Source organism: Phalacrocorax aristotelis, chromosome 7 (assembly GCF_949628215.1).
Source record: "Phalacrocorax aristotelis chromosome 7, bGulAri2.1, whole genome shotgun sequence".
Classification (NCBI taxonomy): Eukaryota; Metazoa; Chordata; class Aves; order Suliformes; family Phalacrocoracidae; genus Phalacrocorax; species Phalacrocorax aristotelis.
Genome location: NC_134282.1, coordinates 533388 through 549402, shown reverse-complemented (window position 1 = coordinate 549402; position 16015 = coordinate 533388). Strand labels below are relative to the sequence as shown.

The following is a 16015-nucleotide window of genomic DNA, read 5'->3' as shown; positions in this document are numbered from 1 at the left end:
AAACTACTGCACCACCTGGACTGTAAAGACAAGTACTTACATCTGTAACAGTCAACACAAAATTGTGTGCGCACAAAGCTACATAGTCATGTGCTCCCAACCTTTCCCTGTGCAGTCCTAGCAAGTAGCACATGCCTAAACACGTGTGAAAATACGAAAATGAAGATGTGAAGCCACGTACAGACCTACATGTGGACTTCTTCAGAAGATTGCCAGTTGTAGTGGGCTGGCCCCAGCTAGCAGCCAAGCATCCACACAGCTGCTCATTCACTTCTCCCCACCACCACAACAGGACAGGAGAGAAAATAGGAAGATTAGGAGTGAGAAAGGTTGTGGTTTGAAATAAAGACAGGGAAATGTCTCACAAGAAATGGCCAGGTATTGAACAGTGGTGGGGAGAGTATGGCAGTGACCAAAGGAGACATGAAAGGATACTGAGAGCTCTATGGAGATGTGTGGGTGAGGTGTGGTAAAAGCAGTAACAGTATTGAAGATGAACCTAAATGAAGGTGGGGTTGGAGTTGTTGCAGTGGCAATTCTTAGGGGATATAGGATGACTTCATGTAGGAAACTGCTTTTCGCTAGTCCTACAGAATGCGGAACAGCTAACTTCTAAATGCTGTTATGTCTATTTCTTTTCAGACCTCTTGGGCCTGAAAGTCTCTTACTTCGTGGAGCAAGATTAAAAAACACTAAAGAAATATTTGGTGTGTAGACATCTGAATATTTAAACCGTCCTAAAGCATTTTGATGAACTGTGGTTTAATTCTACTTGCACTGAAGAAATTGTAATAATCTTGCTGACTGTTACCTGAGGAGATTTGATTATAGATGAAAGTAATGATACTATGCTGAATAATCTCTAAGGATATAAAGTTCCGGCTCTACTCTGAAAATATTTGAAGTGGTTTCATAAAGGAATAACTTAACTTAAATGGATAAATGACTGTTGTTATTGTTACCCATTGCTCAAGATTTTCTCCTGAGATTTGCCATTCTGATTTCCATAAAATACATATTGAAGAGCAGTACAGTCATAATAATGAACAGCATTTTAGTAGGTGTTAAAATTACTTCAGTAGTACTGTTTTACTAAAGCGGAATATTGCAAATACTTAAATACTGTCACCATTGTACTGAAGTAAACACAAAAGTAATATCACCTCTTGATTTTATCCTATGTCTTTTACACAAATTCTGCAAATTTTATATATGCAGATAATAAAGTATAACTCTCTGCTCCCCTCCTTCCTTCCCAGGTGTTGCAGTGTATACAGGTATGGAGACAAAGATGGCATTAAATTACAAGAGTAAATCTCAGAAACGGTCAGCAGTAGAAAAGTATGTTTATTTTCTAATATCTTTCTTATTTGTAGAGTTTTAACTTAGTTTTTCCTCGGTAACTTTAAAACCCTGATGGTCTCGTCATTGGGTTGTAGGCAAGGGAAGAGAGTGTAATTGCTTTGTCTTCATTAGGAAGCTATAAAGGTATAAAACCTGTTTCTTGATACTTCATCCTTTATTGATTCTTTCAGTGTGTACAAGGTTGAAATACTGAAGCTTAAAAAGGACTAAAGCAGACGTTAGCTAGGGAGGTTTGTTTTTGAGATGCGGAGATCATTTAATGGTAGGTGAAATACTGTTTGAATGAGATGCTCAGAGATAGTTTTCACAACAGTCCCAGCCTCTGCTCTTCTCTGCATCCTTTACTGTAAAACTGCATCACGCCTTTAAAGAGGATGAATTGAAATGAAGTCTTAATCCCTTACAAATCTTTGTCCTGAATGGTAGTATTTGATATAATGGAAAATAGCTTGGTTCATGTAGTCTAAAGGATATAGTCTGTCTAGATACATTTTGCAATGAATCTTGCTTCTAGCACAAGCCAGAGGCTCAGTTTTAAAAATCTTTGCTTGTAGTTATGGGGTAAGTGTTACTATAATAGATATTTATATGTTGAACCTCATGAATTATTTACAAAAGGAAAAAGAGTTCTGATATGTTGCCTTTATTCTAGTTACTGAAAATCTGAGATAGCCTCCTGGCATTCTTTTGCAAACATGGGATTGATTATTCTTCTGTAGCCAGATACAAATAGAACTGTAGAGTGCACAGGAAAAATTCAGTTATCAGAGCAAAGGGTGGAAAGACAGTCTGGCTAGCATTACAGAATATAGAGGCAAGTTTGACTACATCCTGGTATAGCATGGCCTGGGTTAAATAGCAAGACGCATGTGGTAGTGCTAACTGAAGAAGAAGGTGCAGCCTTGCATTTCCACTCTGGTTGGTTGTACTGCCTTCAAAGCCTTGCTAGATACTCAGGGAAGAAGAGAAGGATAAGTCGGCCCCCAGAATCTTGGACATGTCACACTGTGGCACAAGGTGTGGCGCAAGTCAGCTGTTTGGGTATTCTTGCGCCTTAATCGAGTCTTCCTATTGCTATTTGAAGAGTATATCTTTACCAGACGTAGAATTTCTTTTCACTTCTGTCGCCTGCTAGTCACATAGACACTTTATATCCATATCAACCGCAGGATGCATTTTTTAAAAAAAAATTTCCAGTAAGTTTCTGATCAATTCATCTAACCACGGTGTGTCAACAGATTAAGTAAAATTAACTGAAGCTGCACTTCTTCTTTTTTCCTCTTTGCAGGTCCATGAATTCCTTTTTGATTATTTATCTAATAATCCTCCTCTTCGAAGCCATTCTGAGCACTATTTTAAAATATGCATGGCAAGCTGAAGAAAAATGGGATGAGCCTTGGTATAACGAAAAAACAGAGCATGAAAGAAACAGCAGTAAGGTAATGTAGTTCTACCCAGTTGCATGTCTGAGGAACCCTCAACCACTATACACTGAATGAGGTATTTATGTGTCTGTTCTTGGGTATAGGTGTAACTACCACATGAGCCACTTGCAAGTCTCTCTGCTGTTGTCTTAGTATTTTTGAGAGAGTTAGTCCTATGTAGCCTCACCCTTGTGTAGGAATACCTTAGCACGGTTGCTGGTTGGACTCTTTCTTCCTTTATGAAAAGGCCAAGATTTTTGGCCATTTGGGGTTTTGTTAGGACAGATTTCTAATGTGCTGTGTTCTTATTATAGTTATTATTCATTTGGATCTCTTTTGTCATTCTTTAAATAAGAGGAGGAGGATGGCTGTCCTTGTGCCACGTTCCATTGCAGTGATTTCACAGTTCAGGCATTTTGGACATTCTGTGATGTTGAGATTGTTCAGACAACATTGTAAGGCTGTAATTTTGCTCAAGCTCCTGCTTGCTTTCTCACTTTTCTGTAGAGGTTGGAGGGATACTTCCAACTGTTCCTTAAGTCTGCAGTTCTGAGAAGTGTCTTTTTTTCAACCATTCTGTATTTTTGTGTCCTGTTTAACTTCTTGTTTCTGTATGAGTCTCCCTTCTTCCAAAACAGTTGAGGAGCTGGCTGTAGCTGATGCTAAGAAGTAGAGGGGATTTTCAAAGAACAGAAGAATTGGAAACTCAGTTTCCACATGTGATGTGGTATCAGATGGTTAACATCCACAACTCCTCACACCCTCCCCATCTCCCAGAGAGTTGAGAATTGAATGTGCTCACTAGGTGCCGTGTGTGCAAAAAGGTCCAAATCCCAAGTCAGCAGAGTTCTGCTCTGCTTCACAAGTAGAGTGAAATACCTAGTGGTTCAGGAAAGAAAGAGAAGTAATTCAAGGAGAGTTAAGAGTTTACTGGCTTTTCAATAGAACATGCAACTTTCTCAGAAGCTTGTCATACAAAGTGGATTTGTGGTTTACTGGAGAAATACCTTTATCTCAATGCCATGTCTTATTTAAAATTATTAATTCAGTTTTTCGATGAATTCTAAAATAATCGTATCTAAAAGTGTCGCTGTTGAAAAGTGCTAAATGAATTTAAAACTTTTCAGGTTGTTTAGTGACTTCTGTTTCAGTACCTGCACCCACTTAATGCACTTTCAACTGTTTGAAGCAATCTTTCTGGTTTTACCTTTGCCTTCAGCAGCATATGGAGCCATCTGTGTTTCTGCAATGTCACTCTCCTATCACGTCTTTCTTTTTTCTCTCTCCCTTGTTTACTTCCACAATCTGCTTTGCATTTCTCAATATGCTGACATCCTTATTGGCGTGCTCTCTCTGTTCATCTGTCCTGTGTTCTGCGGATTGTTATTTAATAGCGCTTGAAGAAACGCGCTAACCTTATTGTCACTTCTCAGTGTATCTTCTCTTACATTAATTACTGTTCTCAGTCTTTGCCTTTTTTGGTTTAGTTTAGAAGATCTCTTAAGGCACAACTTCCTGAGTTTTTGTCAGACACCTTAATTTTTGGTACTGACTTCTAAGTAATTATAGCAACACTCCCTAATTAGTAAGAACAGACATTTAGCTTTGCAAACTGTTGACTACTTTTATACTCCCTGTCTTCAAAATGTTCTCCTACATCAATATCTGGTAGAGCGGAAAGAGATGTCCCAGTTTTTCTCATCTCTAATCTCCCTTGCTCAATATTCAAGTGTTGGCAAGAGTCTTCCCAAAGTACAATTTAGATACTGAGTTTGTGGTGCAAATGAAAGAGACTTCAAAGAGGCTGTAATGTTGCATTTCAGAGTCTGTTAAAATTGTCATACCTAATAAAGAGAAATTTCTATCCTATTACGTAGCTGTTTACCTGAAACGTACGTGTTCAACACAATGATTTGAAGTCTGTGCCATTAAAATCCACACGGTCTCTTCCTTGTCATGTAGTCTGCATCACCCATGCCACTGGGGAATGCCAGTAGAGAGGAACCCTCTTGTTGCCCTGCTGTCCTAAACCAATGCAGAATGGTTGCAGATTCCTCTGACAACATGGAATATCAGTTGCTTGCCTTCAGCAGTTCATGGTTCCTTAGAAAAGCCTATGAATGTGCTGTTCGATGGAACAAGAAACACGTTCATTTTTTCAGACCCAACTCTTTCAAGAGACTTGTTGGAAAACAGAATCGCCGTGATAGTTAATACTAATTGGCAGCCTTCCTGACAGATTCAGTCGAAAGGACAAAAATTAATGATCTTGAGATTTGAAGCATCCAGTTATAGCTTAAGGCAGCCTTTTTCCATCAGTCTGAAGGCGCGTTACTGGGACAACCTGGAAGTGCCTGCATTGTCACTCTGTGTGTTGTCTTGCTCACATAGACGTAGGACTCGTCTCCTCTGACTCTGACCATTCGTCATTTTTCATGCATATTGAAACATAACTAAGTAACCATGTTTCACCTGATCACTGCAGTAATCTTCACTTTTTCTCTTTTTTTTCTCTTGTAGATTCTGAGATTTATTTCAGATTTTCTTGCTTTTCTGGTACTTTACAATTTTATCATACCTATTTCACTTTATGTGACTGTTGAGATGCAGAAATTTCTTGGCTCTTTTTTTATTGGTTGGGATCTTGACCTCTATCATGAAGAAACAAACCAGAGAGCACAAGTAAATACTTCAGACCTCAATGAGGAATTGGGACAGGTAGAGTAAAAAAATGTTGTTTCTACTTTTTTTTACCTTCTATTTTGTACCTCTTTTTAAATACGAAAATTCATTGCTGCAGACTTTACTGGCTGCACTCTGCTTTACAATTAATTTAAAAATAAGATATAAATATCTGATGGTAAAACAACTTTTTTATTGATCTAACAAAAGTATGTGGTATAGAGTGTGAGCTGAGATTTTTTTTTCTTCTAAAAAATATATGCAACTCCAAGCTTGTTTTTTATTTTATTTTACGAAAGGTAGAGTATGTGTTTACAGACAAAACTGGGACATTAACTGAAAATGAGATGCAGTTTCGGGAGTGCTCCATTAATGGCATAAAGTACCAAGAGGTCAATGGTAAACTAACTCCAGAGGGGTTTTCTGAAGATTCTCCAGATGGAAATAGGCATAGTTTGGTAAGACTTTTTTGTTGTTCCATTTAGGCATCCTAGATGGAAAGCGTTTTATTTCAGAGAAATATTCTTCTAGCATTAGCGTTTTTTTCAAAAATCAGAATTTCTGAATAGTTTGAAGCTATTAAGTGCTACTAAGCAAACGATTTATTACGCATGTTGAGGTGTGATTCTTTAATATGGAATACTGGGCAGATTTTTAAGTAAAAACAAAACTGGGTTGATATGTAAATGTTACAAATAATGTTTTTTTTTCTCTTTTATAGACGAAAGAGGAAGAACTCTTCTTGAAAGCAGTTTGTCTTTGTCACACAGTGCAGATAAATGCAGATCAAACAGATGGTGCTGATGGTCCCTGGCATGCCGGTGGCATAACATCTCCTTTGGAGTATTATGCTTCTTCACCAGATGAGAAAGCTTTAGTTGAAGCTGCAAGCCGGTGGGTTGTACTGCCAAAATTGTCTAGTGTAGAAATTGCCTACTAGGGCAGGCAACTCGTGGTAAAAGCAGCCTTAAAAATTGCTCAGAAAGGTTGTAAAGCCTAGGGCATGGCACTGTCAGTTTACTATGAAAACATACAGAAATAAAATACACGAAAACCTAGGCATATTATAAAGTGGTGATTTAAAATACTTATGGAAATACTTGAGAAATTGTAGTGGACAGAGTATGGTGCTATTAAAATATTGTAGAAAGTGGGCATTCTTCATCTTTCTCTAGAAATAAGGAGCAATAATGGGGTATGAGAGTCCCTCTCTCTTTTCTTCTCCCCCCACCCTGGGATTATGCCTAAAGCAATGACTAAATGTATATTTTCTTTTCTTGTTAGGGTTGGAGTAGTATTTACTGGAACTAGTGAGTACAGTATGGAAGTAAAAAGTCTTGGAAAACTGGAAAGGTATTTGGTTTTATTCCTTATTTGTTTTGAAGGACAGAACAGTAGTGAAGATTAATATAACGTTCTCCTCTTAATCCTCTCTGTAAGAAAGCCTTGCCTTTCCACAGTGTGGTCTATTTAATGCTTTTCCCTTGATGTCTTCAAGACAGCTTGCATCTTACTCTTTACCAGTTGAAACTGAGATGCAAGAATTTGTGAGTTACACAGTGTAGGTGTGTATTATAGTAGTTTGTATCTTTGCCCATTCCTCAAAGGCCGAGACTGTAGCAGACCTGGAAAACTGGATTGCTTTTTCAAGCCTTACAGTTTGTGCTCTCAGCTCTAGCAGTTCCCAGATTCAGTCTCATGTAGGCATAATCTAATTACATATTTTAAACTTTCCCAAAATGAGTAGAAATATTATTAATAACCGCATATCTGCAATATGTCGTAACACCTTTTATACATTTGATCTGTGTCAGTTGGCAGAAATTTGAACTTAAATGTCTAAAAATAATTTGATAAGCTAGTGGTAACATAACCAAAAATAGTCCAGTTATCAGGGAACATACACTCTTTTTTGACTGTGTAGATTGTTTGCAAGTGTTAGTTTTCAAAGGTACACTTGCAGTAATGATAGAAGGATAAACGAGTAAAGAGGAGCTGTTGTAATCTTCAGATGTAAAGCTAGTGTTCAGGAAACTGTTGCTATTGGTGGAGGAATATATAAATACGCAATTCCATTCTGTAAGAAAAAAACAGTGGTGAAAAGCAATTGATTGCACAAACATTGATAACAGTGATTGTTGCTCAACAATGGTAGCACTACTTTTAGAGTTTCTATGTGAAAATGACACTTTGGGGAGAGCTCTATAGAGTAAGAGTATATTTATACGTAATCATATTTTGGAAATCTATTTCTAAAAATGTTTTTTTCCCCCTTCTCTCTTCTATTAAAACACAAAATACAGGTATAAATTGCTTCATGTTTTGGAGTTTGATCCAAATCGCAGACGAATGAGTGTCATTGTAGAGAGTCCCTCAGGTAAGTCACCAGAAGCTGCACAAGCTGTAGTTGAGAACTTCTTAAATAGTATGTATTCTTAATTTCTGTTCTATTTTACTTTTTAGGGGAAAAGCTTTTATTCACAAAGGGAGCAGAATCTTCCATTCTTCCTCGTAGTAAGAGTGGAGAAATAGACAAAACAAGGATACATGTGGATGAATTTGCTTTGGTAAGTGCATATGCTTGCCCAGCTGTCAGAAGAAAATTCTTCTGGTACAAAATCTGTGACTTGAAGTGAACAAATTGCAGGTGACAGCTTCGTGTTAGATCAGAATCTTGTGGACTCTGAATGTAGTCATTTGTTTTCTCACAGAAAGGACTACGAACTTTGTGTGTTGCCTACAGAAGATTCACACCTGAGGAGTATCAAGAAATTGGCAAGCGCCTTCATGAGGCCAGGACTGCCTTACAACAACGGGAGGAAAGATTAGCAGATGTATTCAACTTCATAGAAAGGGATCTGGAATTACTTGGGGCTACAGGAGTAGAAGACAAGTATGTAATGGAGTTTCTGCTAACTACACTCAGAAACGTAGAGAGTTCAGGATTTATAACTGAAATATGCGTGCCATGAAAAACTCTCCTGCCGCGACAAAAAGTTTTGTGCTATTCTTGTTTAGTATGTTTACCACTCTTTGGATTGAGGAGTGTTCAAAACACATGTAGTACCAACTGATTTTGTCTTAATAATGATGGTGCACAGTGTGCTTCATCAGGAGAGATTTAATGTATGTGAAACGGAATAATTGCAGTAAATATGTAGGCTAACGGCTACTTCCTTGGGAAAACACCTATATGTAGCTAGTTAACAAAGCCTTCTGCTTGTGTAGTGTGTATTCTCCAAGTCAGAGGGCGTGTTGTACACTGGAGTGTACAGATGGAGTACTTAAAAGCTTTTCATGTACCACAGTAGATAGTAATTGTGGACTGTTTAAAGCTTCTCAAATGCAGCAGTGGTACTTAATTTAAATGAAGATATGCTTATTACAAATTTTTTGATCACGTAGCAGGATTGAAGTTCAATTTTTGTTTCAAGGCCTTCGTTTTACTGCTAGTAACAGAATGTCATCTGCCAGACTGTTGTTCTCTGAAAATGTATGTAACACTGGAAATGCAGTCTTAAATGGTCGTGACAGAGGTTGCAGAAGTTACATGGAGTTACAATGTGAGCTCTTTTTGTGTGTCATGTTTGATTAGTTATTTAAGATTTTTCTTGTTTCTAGACTGCAGGAGAAAGTCCAGGAAACCATAGAAGCGCTCAGGTTGGCTGGTATCAAAGTGTGGGTACTCACTGGAGATAAGCACGAAACGGCTGTTAGTGTCAGTTTATCATGTGGACACTTTCATAGAACCATGAACATCCTTGAGCTGGTGCAGCACAAGTCAGACAGTACGTGCGCAGAGCAGCTGAGGCAGCTAGCCAAAAGGTAAAACACCTGAAATGTCATTATCTCAGTGATGAGCTTAGCTTGGTTTTCTTTTATTTTCAAATTTTATGACAATCTCCAATCTCTTTGATATATGTGCCAGCCACACAAAGCTGCCTTTTTAGAAATTTATTTACCAATATAATAACAGACTTGAAGAAGCAGTCTGTCTAACAGGCTAACTTCTTTGTTTATTGTAAGGGCAACGGCGTAGTTCATAACAAAATTTAAATTTTTCCATCACACCAATGCAAAGCCAACGTTTTTGTCCCTGAACAGAATAAAGGAAGACCATGTTATCCAGCATGGACTGGTTGTGGATGGGACCAGCCTCTCCCTTGCACTCAGGGAACATGAAAAACTGTTCATGGAAGTTTGCAAAAACTGTTCTGCAGTGTTGTGCTGTCGCATGGCACCCCTTCAGAAAGCAAAGGTAAGTGAGAATATAATCGGGATTATCTTGTAGGTATTTTTATCATGCTTTGAGGAGGCAAGGATTTACGGAACTGCTTTGTTTGCCTGCCCTTTTGTGTGACTTCCGAATCTTTGTTAAATTCAGTTGATCAGAAGTAGTTTGCTCAGAAGTTTCTATGTGCAAGTGGATGGAGGAGGGAGTCAAAATACTGCCGCTGTGCAAGAAAAAGGCTAATCTTTAATCAGCCTCTTGAGTTGTCTGTAAGGTGGTAGCTATCCTGATCACCTGCATGCTTCTTGCATTGCCTCTTCCATCATTTCTCCAAACCAAAAAAAGCTAAACTGAAAATTTGTGAAGCTGTAGACAAAAAAAAAGTGCTTCTCTAAAGACTTAAAAAATGCCCAAGTTTGAGGAGGAAGTAGAAGGGCAGGGAAGCTGAGGCCCCGTCTTCAGGGGACATTTGCCATAATGCTCTCTAAGACCATTCTTCCTTCACATGCACTTAATTTTACTCAAATACAGACTGGATAAAGTTCAAATTCAGATTTTGTGATTTTTTTTTTTTTTTTTTTTGTTTAACCTAGAAAGCCAAGCTCTGAAGAGCTACAATATTTATTCTTTCCTTTTGAAATTATTTTATGCTTCTTTTCTATTTTTTTCTTTTTGACTGAAGTCAATTGTATACCTCCATTGGTGTATTTTAGCTTATCTGTATGCTTTAAAGGCTTTTTGCATGTATTTCCAGTAATATTAAACCTCTGACAGGACACTGTTGCCCACTCTACTTTTACACCTTGTCTTTTTTCCTCTTCTTTTTGACATCTTTACCTTAAAGCACTAGGAAACCCTTATGCGAGGTACTCAGTATGCAAAAGAGGGCAGGCTGTTTTACTATCGCATGAGTGACTTATTTTGAGGTCACTCTTCCTGCTTCCAGCATTTAGCCAGACTTTTAAAACTACTTAATTGTAAAACTGCTCAGCTGTGTGTAAAAAGTGGTATAATAATAGTTTCAATAAAATGTTAAAAGGAAGTTGTTTGTAACTATTATGAGAAAATTTGTTGGATGTGTCCGCTTTTTTGCCATTTTGCTCAAATTCTGGCCATCCCCTCTCTTTAAGGTGTAGTTATTTGCCAGTGTTGTGTCCTTGTTCTTACTTTGACATTTAACTTGATTTATAAGTAAGTTTTGTACTGCCAAATTTGGCAGATAGCAGCCGATAATGTTTTCCTTAACTCTTACCCTGTCCAGCAGATAATCTCCATTGTGTCCCGTGTTTTGTCAGGAATATAGTAAATCCTAATTTTGATGGCAGTGACTTTTTAATTTTAAACACTGAAGTATATAAATCTCTGAGACAAACACCATACAACATGGGAGGCAGGGGTGGGGAAGGAAGGGTCTGGGGGTTTATTCTAGTCTTGCATTTGATTCTGTGCTGCAGGCGCACTTTTTGTGAGGTTTATTCTGAGGTTAAGCTGGAACTCAGCTTAGTGTTTCCCACAATTTTTCCTTTAATGCTTGTTCATATACGGCTAGCGGTCTCACTACTTATTTTTCCATGTTTATGGCTCAGAAACCTTTTTACACATCTTTCATGTCAGTCATTCAGAGCTGCTGCTGATAGCTGTTGGTAAAATTTGCCAGAGGATTTGTCTTGACCTTTTCGCTTAGATTTTTGAACATCTAAATTACCGCTGTATTCAGTGCATCACGAGGACTCATCTGGGTGACATACTGCAGCCTTGCTACCTCGTTAAGGCTGCTTACCAAGATGTAATCCTAAATGTACTTGAAATAATTACCCCTTACAAATGGGGAACCTTTAAACTTGAATATTAATACCCGCAATTAGGGAATGCGTTCCCACAATCAAGTGGATTTCTCTGAACTGTGGACTGTATTTAATCACGGTAGTGTTCCTCGTGTGAAGTGAGTTACCGCTCCTATGAATCTGTGCACTGACGCTGCCAGCTAGAACGCAGTTATTTGAGTACAGTTGGTGTCCACTTACGTCATGCAGTGTTGCTCTGCTATTTCCACTTTGGGTTTTCTGGGGCAGTATTTTTTTAATAGACAAATATTTTAATAGACAAATATTTTTCACTTTTAGACCACCTTCTGGATCTGCATTCACACCTTTACCTCTGCAGCCCGTTTACAACTGAATTAGAGAAGCTTCTACTGTTAGTTAGAGCCTTCTGGGAGGTTAATGAATTACTAATTCTCCCTAACCAAAAACCTCATCTAACCAACTCCTGTCTATTTAGAATATTGTGGGCACTTACATTAAAGGGATATCACTGCTCTTCTTTTTAGGACTTTAGAGCCTTCTATGTAAACTTTTTTTTTCCTTCCCTCTTTCTGTCATACCTTCTTTGGTGACTTTTCCAGCAGAGAATACCCATTGGTGATTAATGAAATCGCTTTAAAAAGAAACTATTTTCCTTAATAAAAGCATGTGTTGATCTTTGAGCTAACACATTTTTTTTTTCAGATTCCTCTTTTACACTGGTTAGTTCCATTAATTGAAGATGTGAAGAATCTGGGCATGTCTAGTAAAGGGCATTAAATCTGGATTACTCCCTAAGTAAATTTTCTGTTCCAACTTTTACTTGACTATTTTATATCATAAAGAGCAACAAAATAAGCTCAAGGCAGGCATAATATTTCAATAAGGTTTGTGCCCCAAAGCAAGCAGCTTTTCTAAAGCTGAATTTGTGTGTGTGATACGCCAAAGATGTTTTTCACCCAAGTGTGCACATTCATAAAACCGTAATTGTATGTGCAGGTAGGTAACTGACATACTTGGCAGTTAGTGGCATGGTTTGTAGATAGACTGTCTGTGTAATCTGAAAAAATTCTGCTCCCCCCTCCCCCCCCCCCCCCGTTTTTTTCCAGGTAGTGCGACTGTTAAAAACATCTCCAGAGAAACCTATAACATTGGCGATCGGTGATGGTGCTAACGATGTGAGCATGATACAAGAAGCACATGTTGGCATAGGTAACTTTCTTTTGTCAGAAGAGATACAGGCAAATAAGATGCAAATCTTAGTAGAGGATTGCATCATGAATAGTGTTCATAAACAGATAAACTTCTGACTTTTTGCACCTATGAATGACAGGGTGTTAACCTGACTCATCTGTTGTAGCAGGGTTTTGGGGAAACTTAAAATTTAAGGCTGTTTGCTCTCAGAAGTCTTAGGCTTATTGGGTGGTCTACCAATAATCAGAGGTCCTGCTTAATGCTGCCTTAAGAACAGCCAAGATACACCGTAACTTGAATCTCAGAAGTACTCTGCTCCAGATGTTGGAAGTGGATATCTCTAACTGCAGACATGGTTGGATTCTAAGTTCCTGTGTAAACCTGACCTTTAAACCTTTCTTTGCACTAAACTGCCACTGTTTGCAGCATGCCTGTATCACTGTAGAAATGCCATTTGTGTCTAGTTTGTCTTTGAGGAGCAGGCTTTCATTAGATCTCCTGAGAGGCTGTTATTGATTCTCACCTAAGCTTGGTGGTTTTCTGTTTATACTGTTCTCTATTATCTGGCCAGACCTTCTTTAAACTCTTTTTTTTCTTCTGTGTTCTATAACTGAGTGCAAAACAAAACATAACTGTTGGTACCTGTCACATAGTGTTCTGGTATTTCCTTTACTGACTTCAGATGGTGTCTGTTACAATAGTAAATGTTGAAGGTTCTTACAGGAGGTATTGGTACATCAGGATGTTCAGTCTGTCTCCCTCTGTGATTGAGAAGGTGTATATAATGTTTATCATGTAAATCATGTGACCATGAGTTTTAATACCATGGGTATAGTGTGCTTGAGAAGGCTACAGGCCAATAGCAAATAATGCTTTATTTTACACAGCTAGTTTGTCAACCAACTGAAGCTCGTTAAAAATAAAATCACCCAAGTCTTTACTGTCATGTGTAGTAATTTGTAGATGTTACTTGTGTGTTGGCCAGAACTAGCAAGTCTTTGCTGTGGAGGGTGATGGGACCTTTAGACTATTCTCTTTCAAAAACAACTGGCACTTTAAGTTTCTGGTTTTCAGGAATCCTGGGCCACTTTTCTTCTGTAAAAGAGCATTTTGTGTTCACTCTCTACGCTTATCCTAATCTTAATAGTTTTTAGAAATGAATTTGTGTTCAGCTGTAGTAAGCATTGTCAGCCCATCAGATAAAGTAAACTGCTATTGTAAGAACAGCGTTTCTTTTATGGTGCTGTTGAATATCGGTCATACATTATTCCCAGAAAGCACCATAAGAAAAACCTCTGAAGTAAAGCATACTAAGTAAATTGATTATTGATGATGGACTGGTAATGGTTTGCTTGGTTTGGGACTTTTGTGTTTGTATAAGTGTTATTGTCTCTGTGACTTCCCATAAATCTTTTCTTAAGCATAGGTTATGGAAACAGTATTTTGTTTGTGGGTTTTGGTGGTGGTGTTTTTTGTTTGTGTTTTTTTTGTTGTTGTTGTTGTTTGTTTTTTTTTTAATTGAATCAGCATAAAATGAGCAGTTTCCCTTTGTTCTAAGTCTCAGGAATAATGTCTTCTCCTGGAACTGAAAGTTGAAGTCTTTATAATGTTGAAGTGCAGAAAAACAGAACTGTAGCTTCAGATGTATGTTGTTGGGTTTTTTTAAACTTTAATTTTTATAATGTTTAACCTGTTCTCTGTTGTTTCCCAAATACTACAGGAATCATGGGCAAGGAAGGAAGACAAGCTGTAAGAAACAGTGACTATGCAATAGCACGGTTTAAATTCCTCTCCAAGTTGCTTTTTGTCCATGGGCACTTTTACTATATTAGAATAGCAACCCTTGTACAGTACTTTTTTTATAAGGTAAGTCTTCAAAGAGTGCCAGTGAAGTTCACAGAAGAGTATGTAACTTTTTCCCACATCTAATATTTTTGTTTGGAATGGGTTAAATATCTCTGTTCAAACATGTTTTCTGGGCTTTTTTTTTGTTAATATTTTACAACCAAATGCAGTAGTTTAACTGTGAAAGTCAGTGCTTCCACCTAGAAGTAGGTTTTAAATACCACAAGGACTTTGCCTGGGCTGAGAGGCAGATGTGTTTGCCCTCTGAAAGCAGTATTACTAGCTTGAAATGAAATGTAGTATGAACCAAATCCATTCATCTTAAAATGAAAAAGGAGTACAATAAGTAGCTGAGGGAGGGAAGGCCCTGCAAAAAGTATGTGAGGAGAGAACGTGCTTTTTGCTAGCAGGCTCACCGTAAGAAAATGGTCCCAGCCTTGACTTCAGAAATCCTGAGGTGAAACACTGCAAGTAAGTCAGCACCAGCGACCGAGTTATCTCCGGACACCTCTCAGGATGCTCTGGGCACAGAGCAGCAGGGAGAGCTTAAGCAAAATGCTGAAGGGAGGGGTGGGAGGACAGGCCTGGGACCTCAGTCCTGGGCTGGGGTGTTGGAAATGCTAATAACATCCTCTTTTTTTTTTTTGTGAGGTTTTTTGGTTTTGTGTTTTTTTTTTTTTTTCCTTACTTGATCATCAGCTTTGCTCAGAAGTCAAAATTCACTATCTTACTTGAAATCTCTGAGATTCTGGTATTGGCTACCAAGCCACTTTTAATCTTCTGTTCTTTGCTTTCATTTAAAGATAACAGCATGGTGCTAGGTTTTGGTTTCTGTTTTGTCTACTGCAAAAAGCTCACGTGAGCAGGGCACAGGCTTTCTTGAATAAAATGTGGAAATTATTTTGCAATTCTTAAAAAGAAACTGAGGGGAAAATGGATCGATTTCTCCTCCTTTAATACTACTTCTACTCCCATAATGAGATGTGTTCATCAAACACATTTATATTTTTCAGGTTCATTGTCCCAAAGGACAAACAAAATACGCTCTTGAGCAAACCGTAGCGCTTTGCTTTGCCAAGTAAAGTTCTGAAATGCTTTTTGCTCTCCCCGTATATTTTTTGCCAGCTTCTAAGAGTTAGCAATTTGTTTTAGGGTTGTGAGGCGTATACTGAGGATTAACTATTTCCTTCACTTTTCTTTTTCCAGAATGTGTGCTTTATTACACCACAATTTTTATATCAGTTCTTCTGTTTGTTTTCACAACAAGTAAGTATTGGATGCCTTACATCTTGGTAAATGTGTATGAAACACTCAGGGTAAATAATTTAAGAAAAAAAGGGAAAGAACTACACAAGAGCGGCACAGATTTTCACTTAAATATCCAGCTTCATTTTCTATATGTGACAGCTTGATGTTACTAGATGGTTATGTGAGAATAGCTTTTTTCTAGCTAGTAAATTCACATAATCAGT

The 16015-nt window shown here is 37.9% G+C and overlaps 1 protein-coding gene across 5 annotated transcripts in view; it reads left to right on the top strand.

Annotated features, from left to right (window-relative positions):
- The window catches only part of ATP11B (ATPase phospholipid transporting 11B (putative)), a 67538-nt gene that overhangs the window by 29512 nt on the left and 22011 nt on the right, over positions 1-16015 (top strand). For all 5 annotated transcript variants that reach the window (XR_012661431.1, XM_075098398.1, XM_075098399.1 and 2 more), the window contains exons 9-23: positions 643-707; positions 1260-1341; positions 2654-2804; positions 5310-5507; positions 5771-5929; positions 6193-6365; positions 6756-6824; positions 7775-7848; positions 7935-8038; positions 8183-8364; positions 9093-9296; positions 9576-9729; positions 12614-12716; positions 14419-14564; positions 15750-15809. Coding sequence is in view for 4 of the 5 variants with exons in the window: in XM_075098398.1 (XP_074954499.1) it covers positions 643-707; positions 1260-1341; positions 2654-2804; positions 5310-5507; positions 5771-5929; positions 6193-6365; positions 6756-6824; positions 7775-7848; positions 7935-8038; positions 8183-8364; positions 9093-9296; positions 9576-9729; positions 12614-12716; positions 14419-14564; positions 15750-15809 (1924 nt within the window). In the remaining variant the exon portion in view is untranslated. The remainder of the gene's footprint in view (positions 1-642; positions 708-1259; positions 1342-2653; positions 2805-5309; positions 5508-5770; positions 5930-6192; positions 6366-6755; positions 6825-7774; positions 7849-7934; positions 8039-8182; positions 8365-9092; positions 9297-9575; positions 9730-12613; positions 12717-14418; positions 14565-15749; positions 15810-16015) is intronic.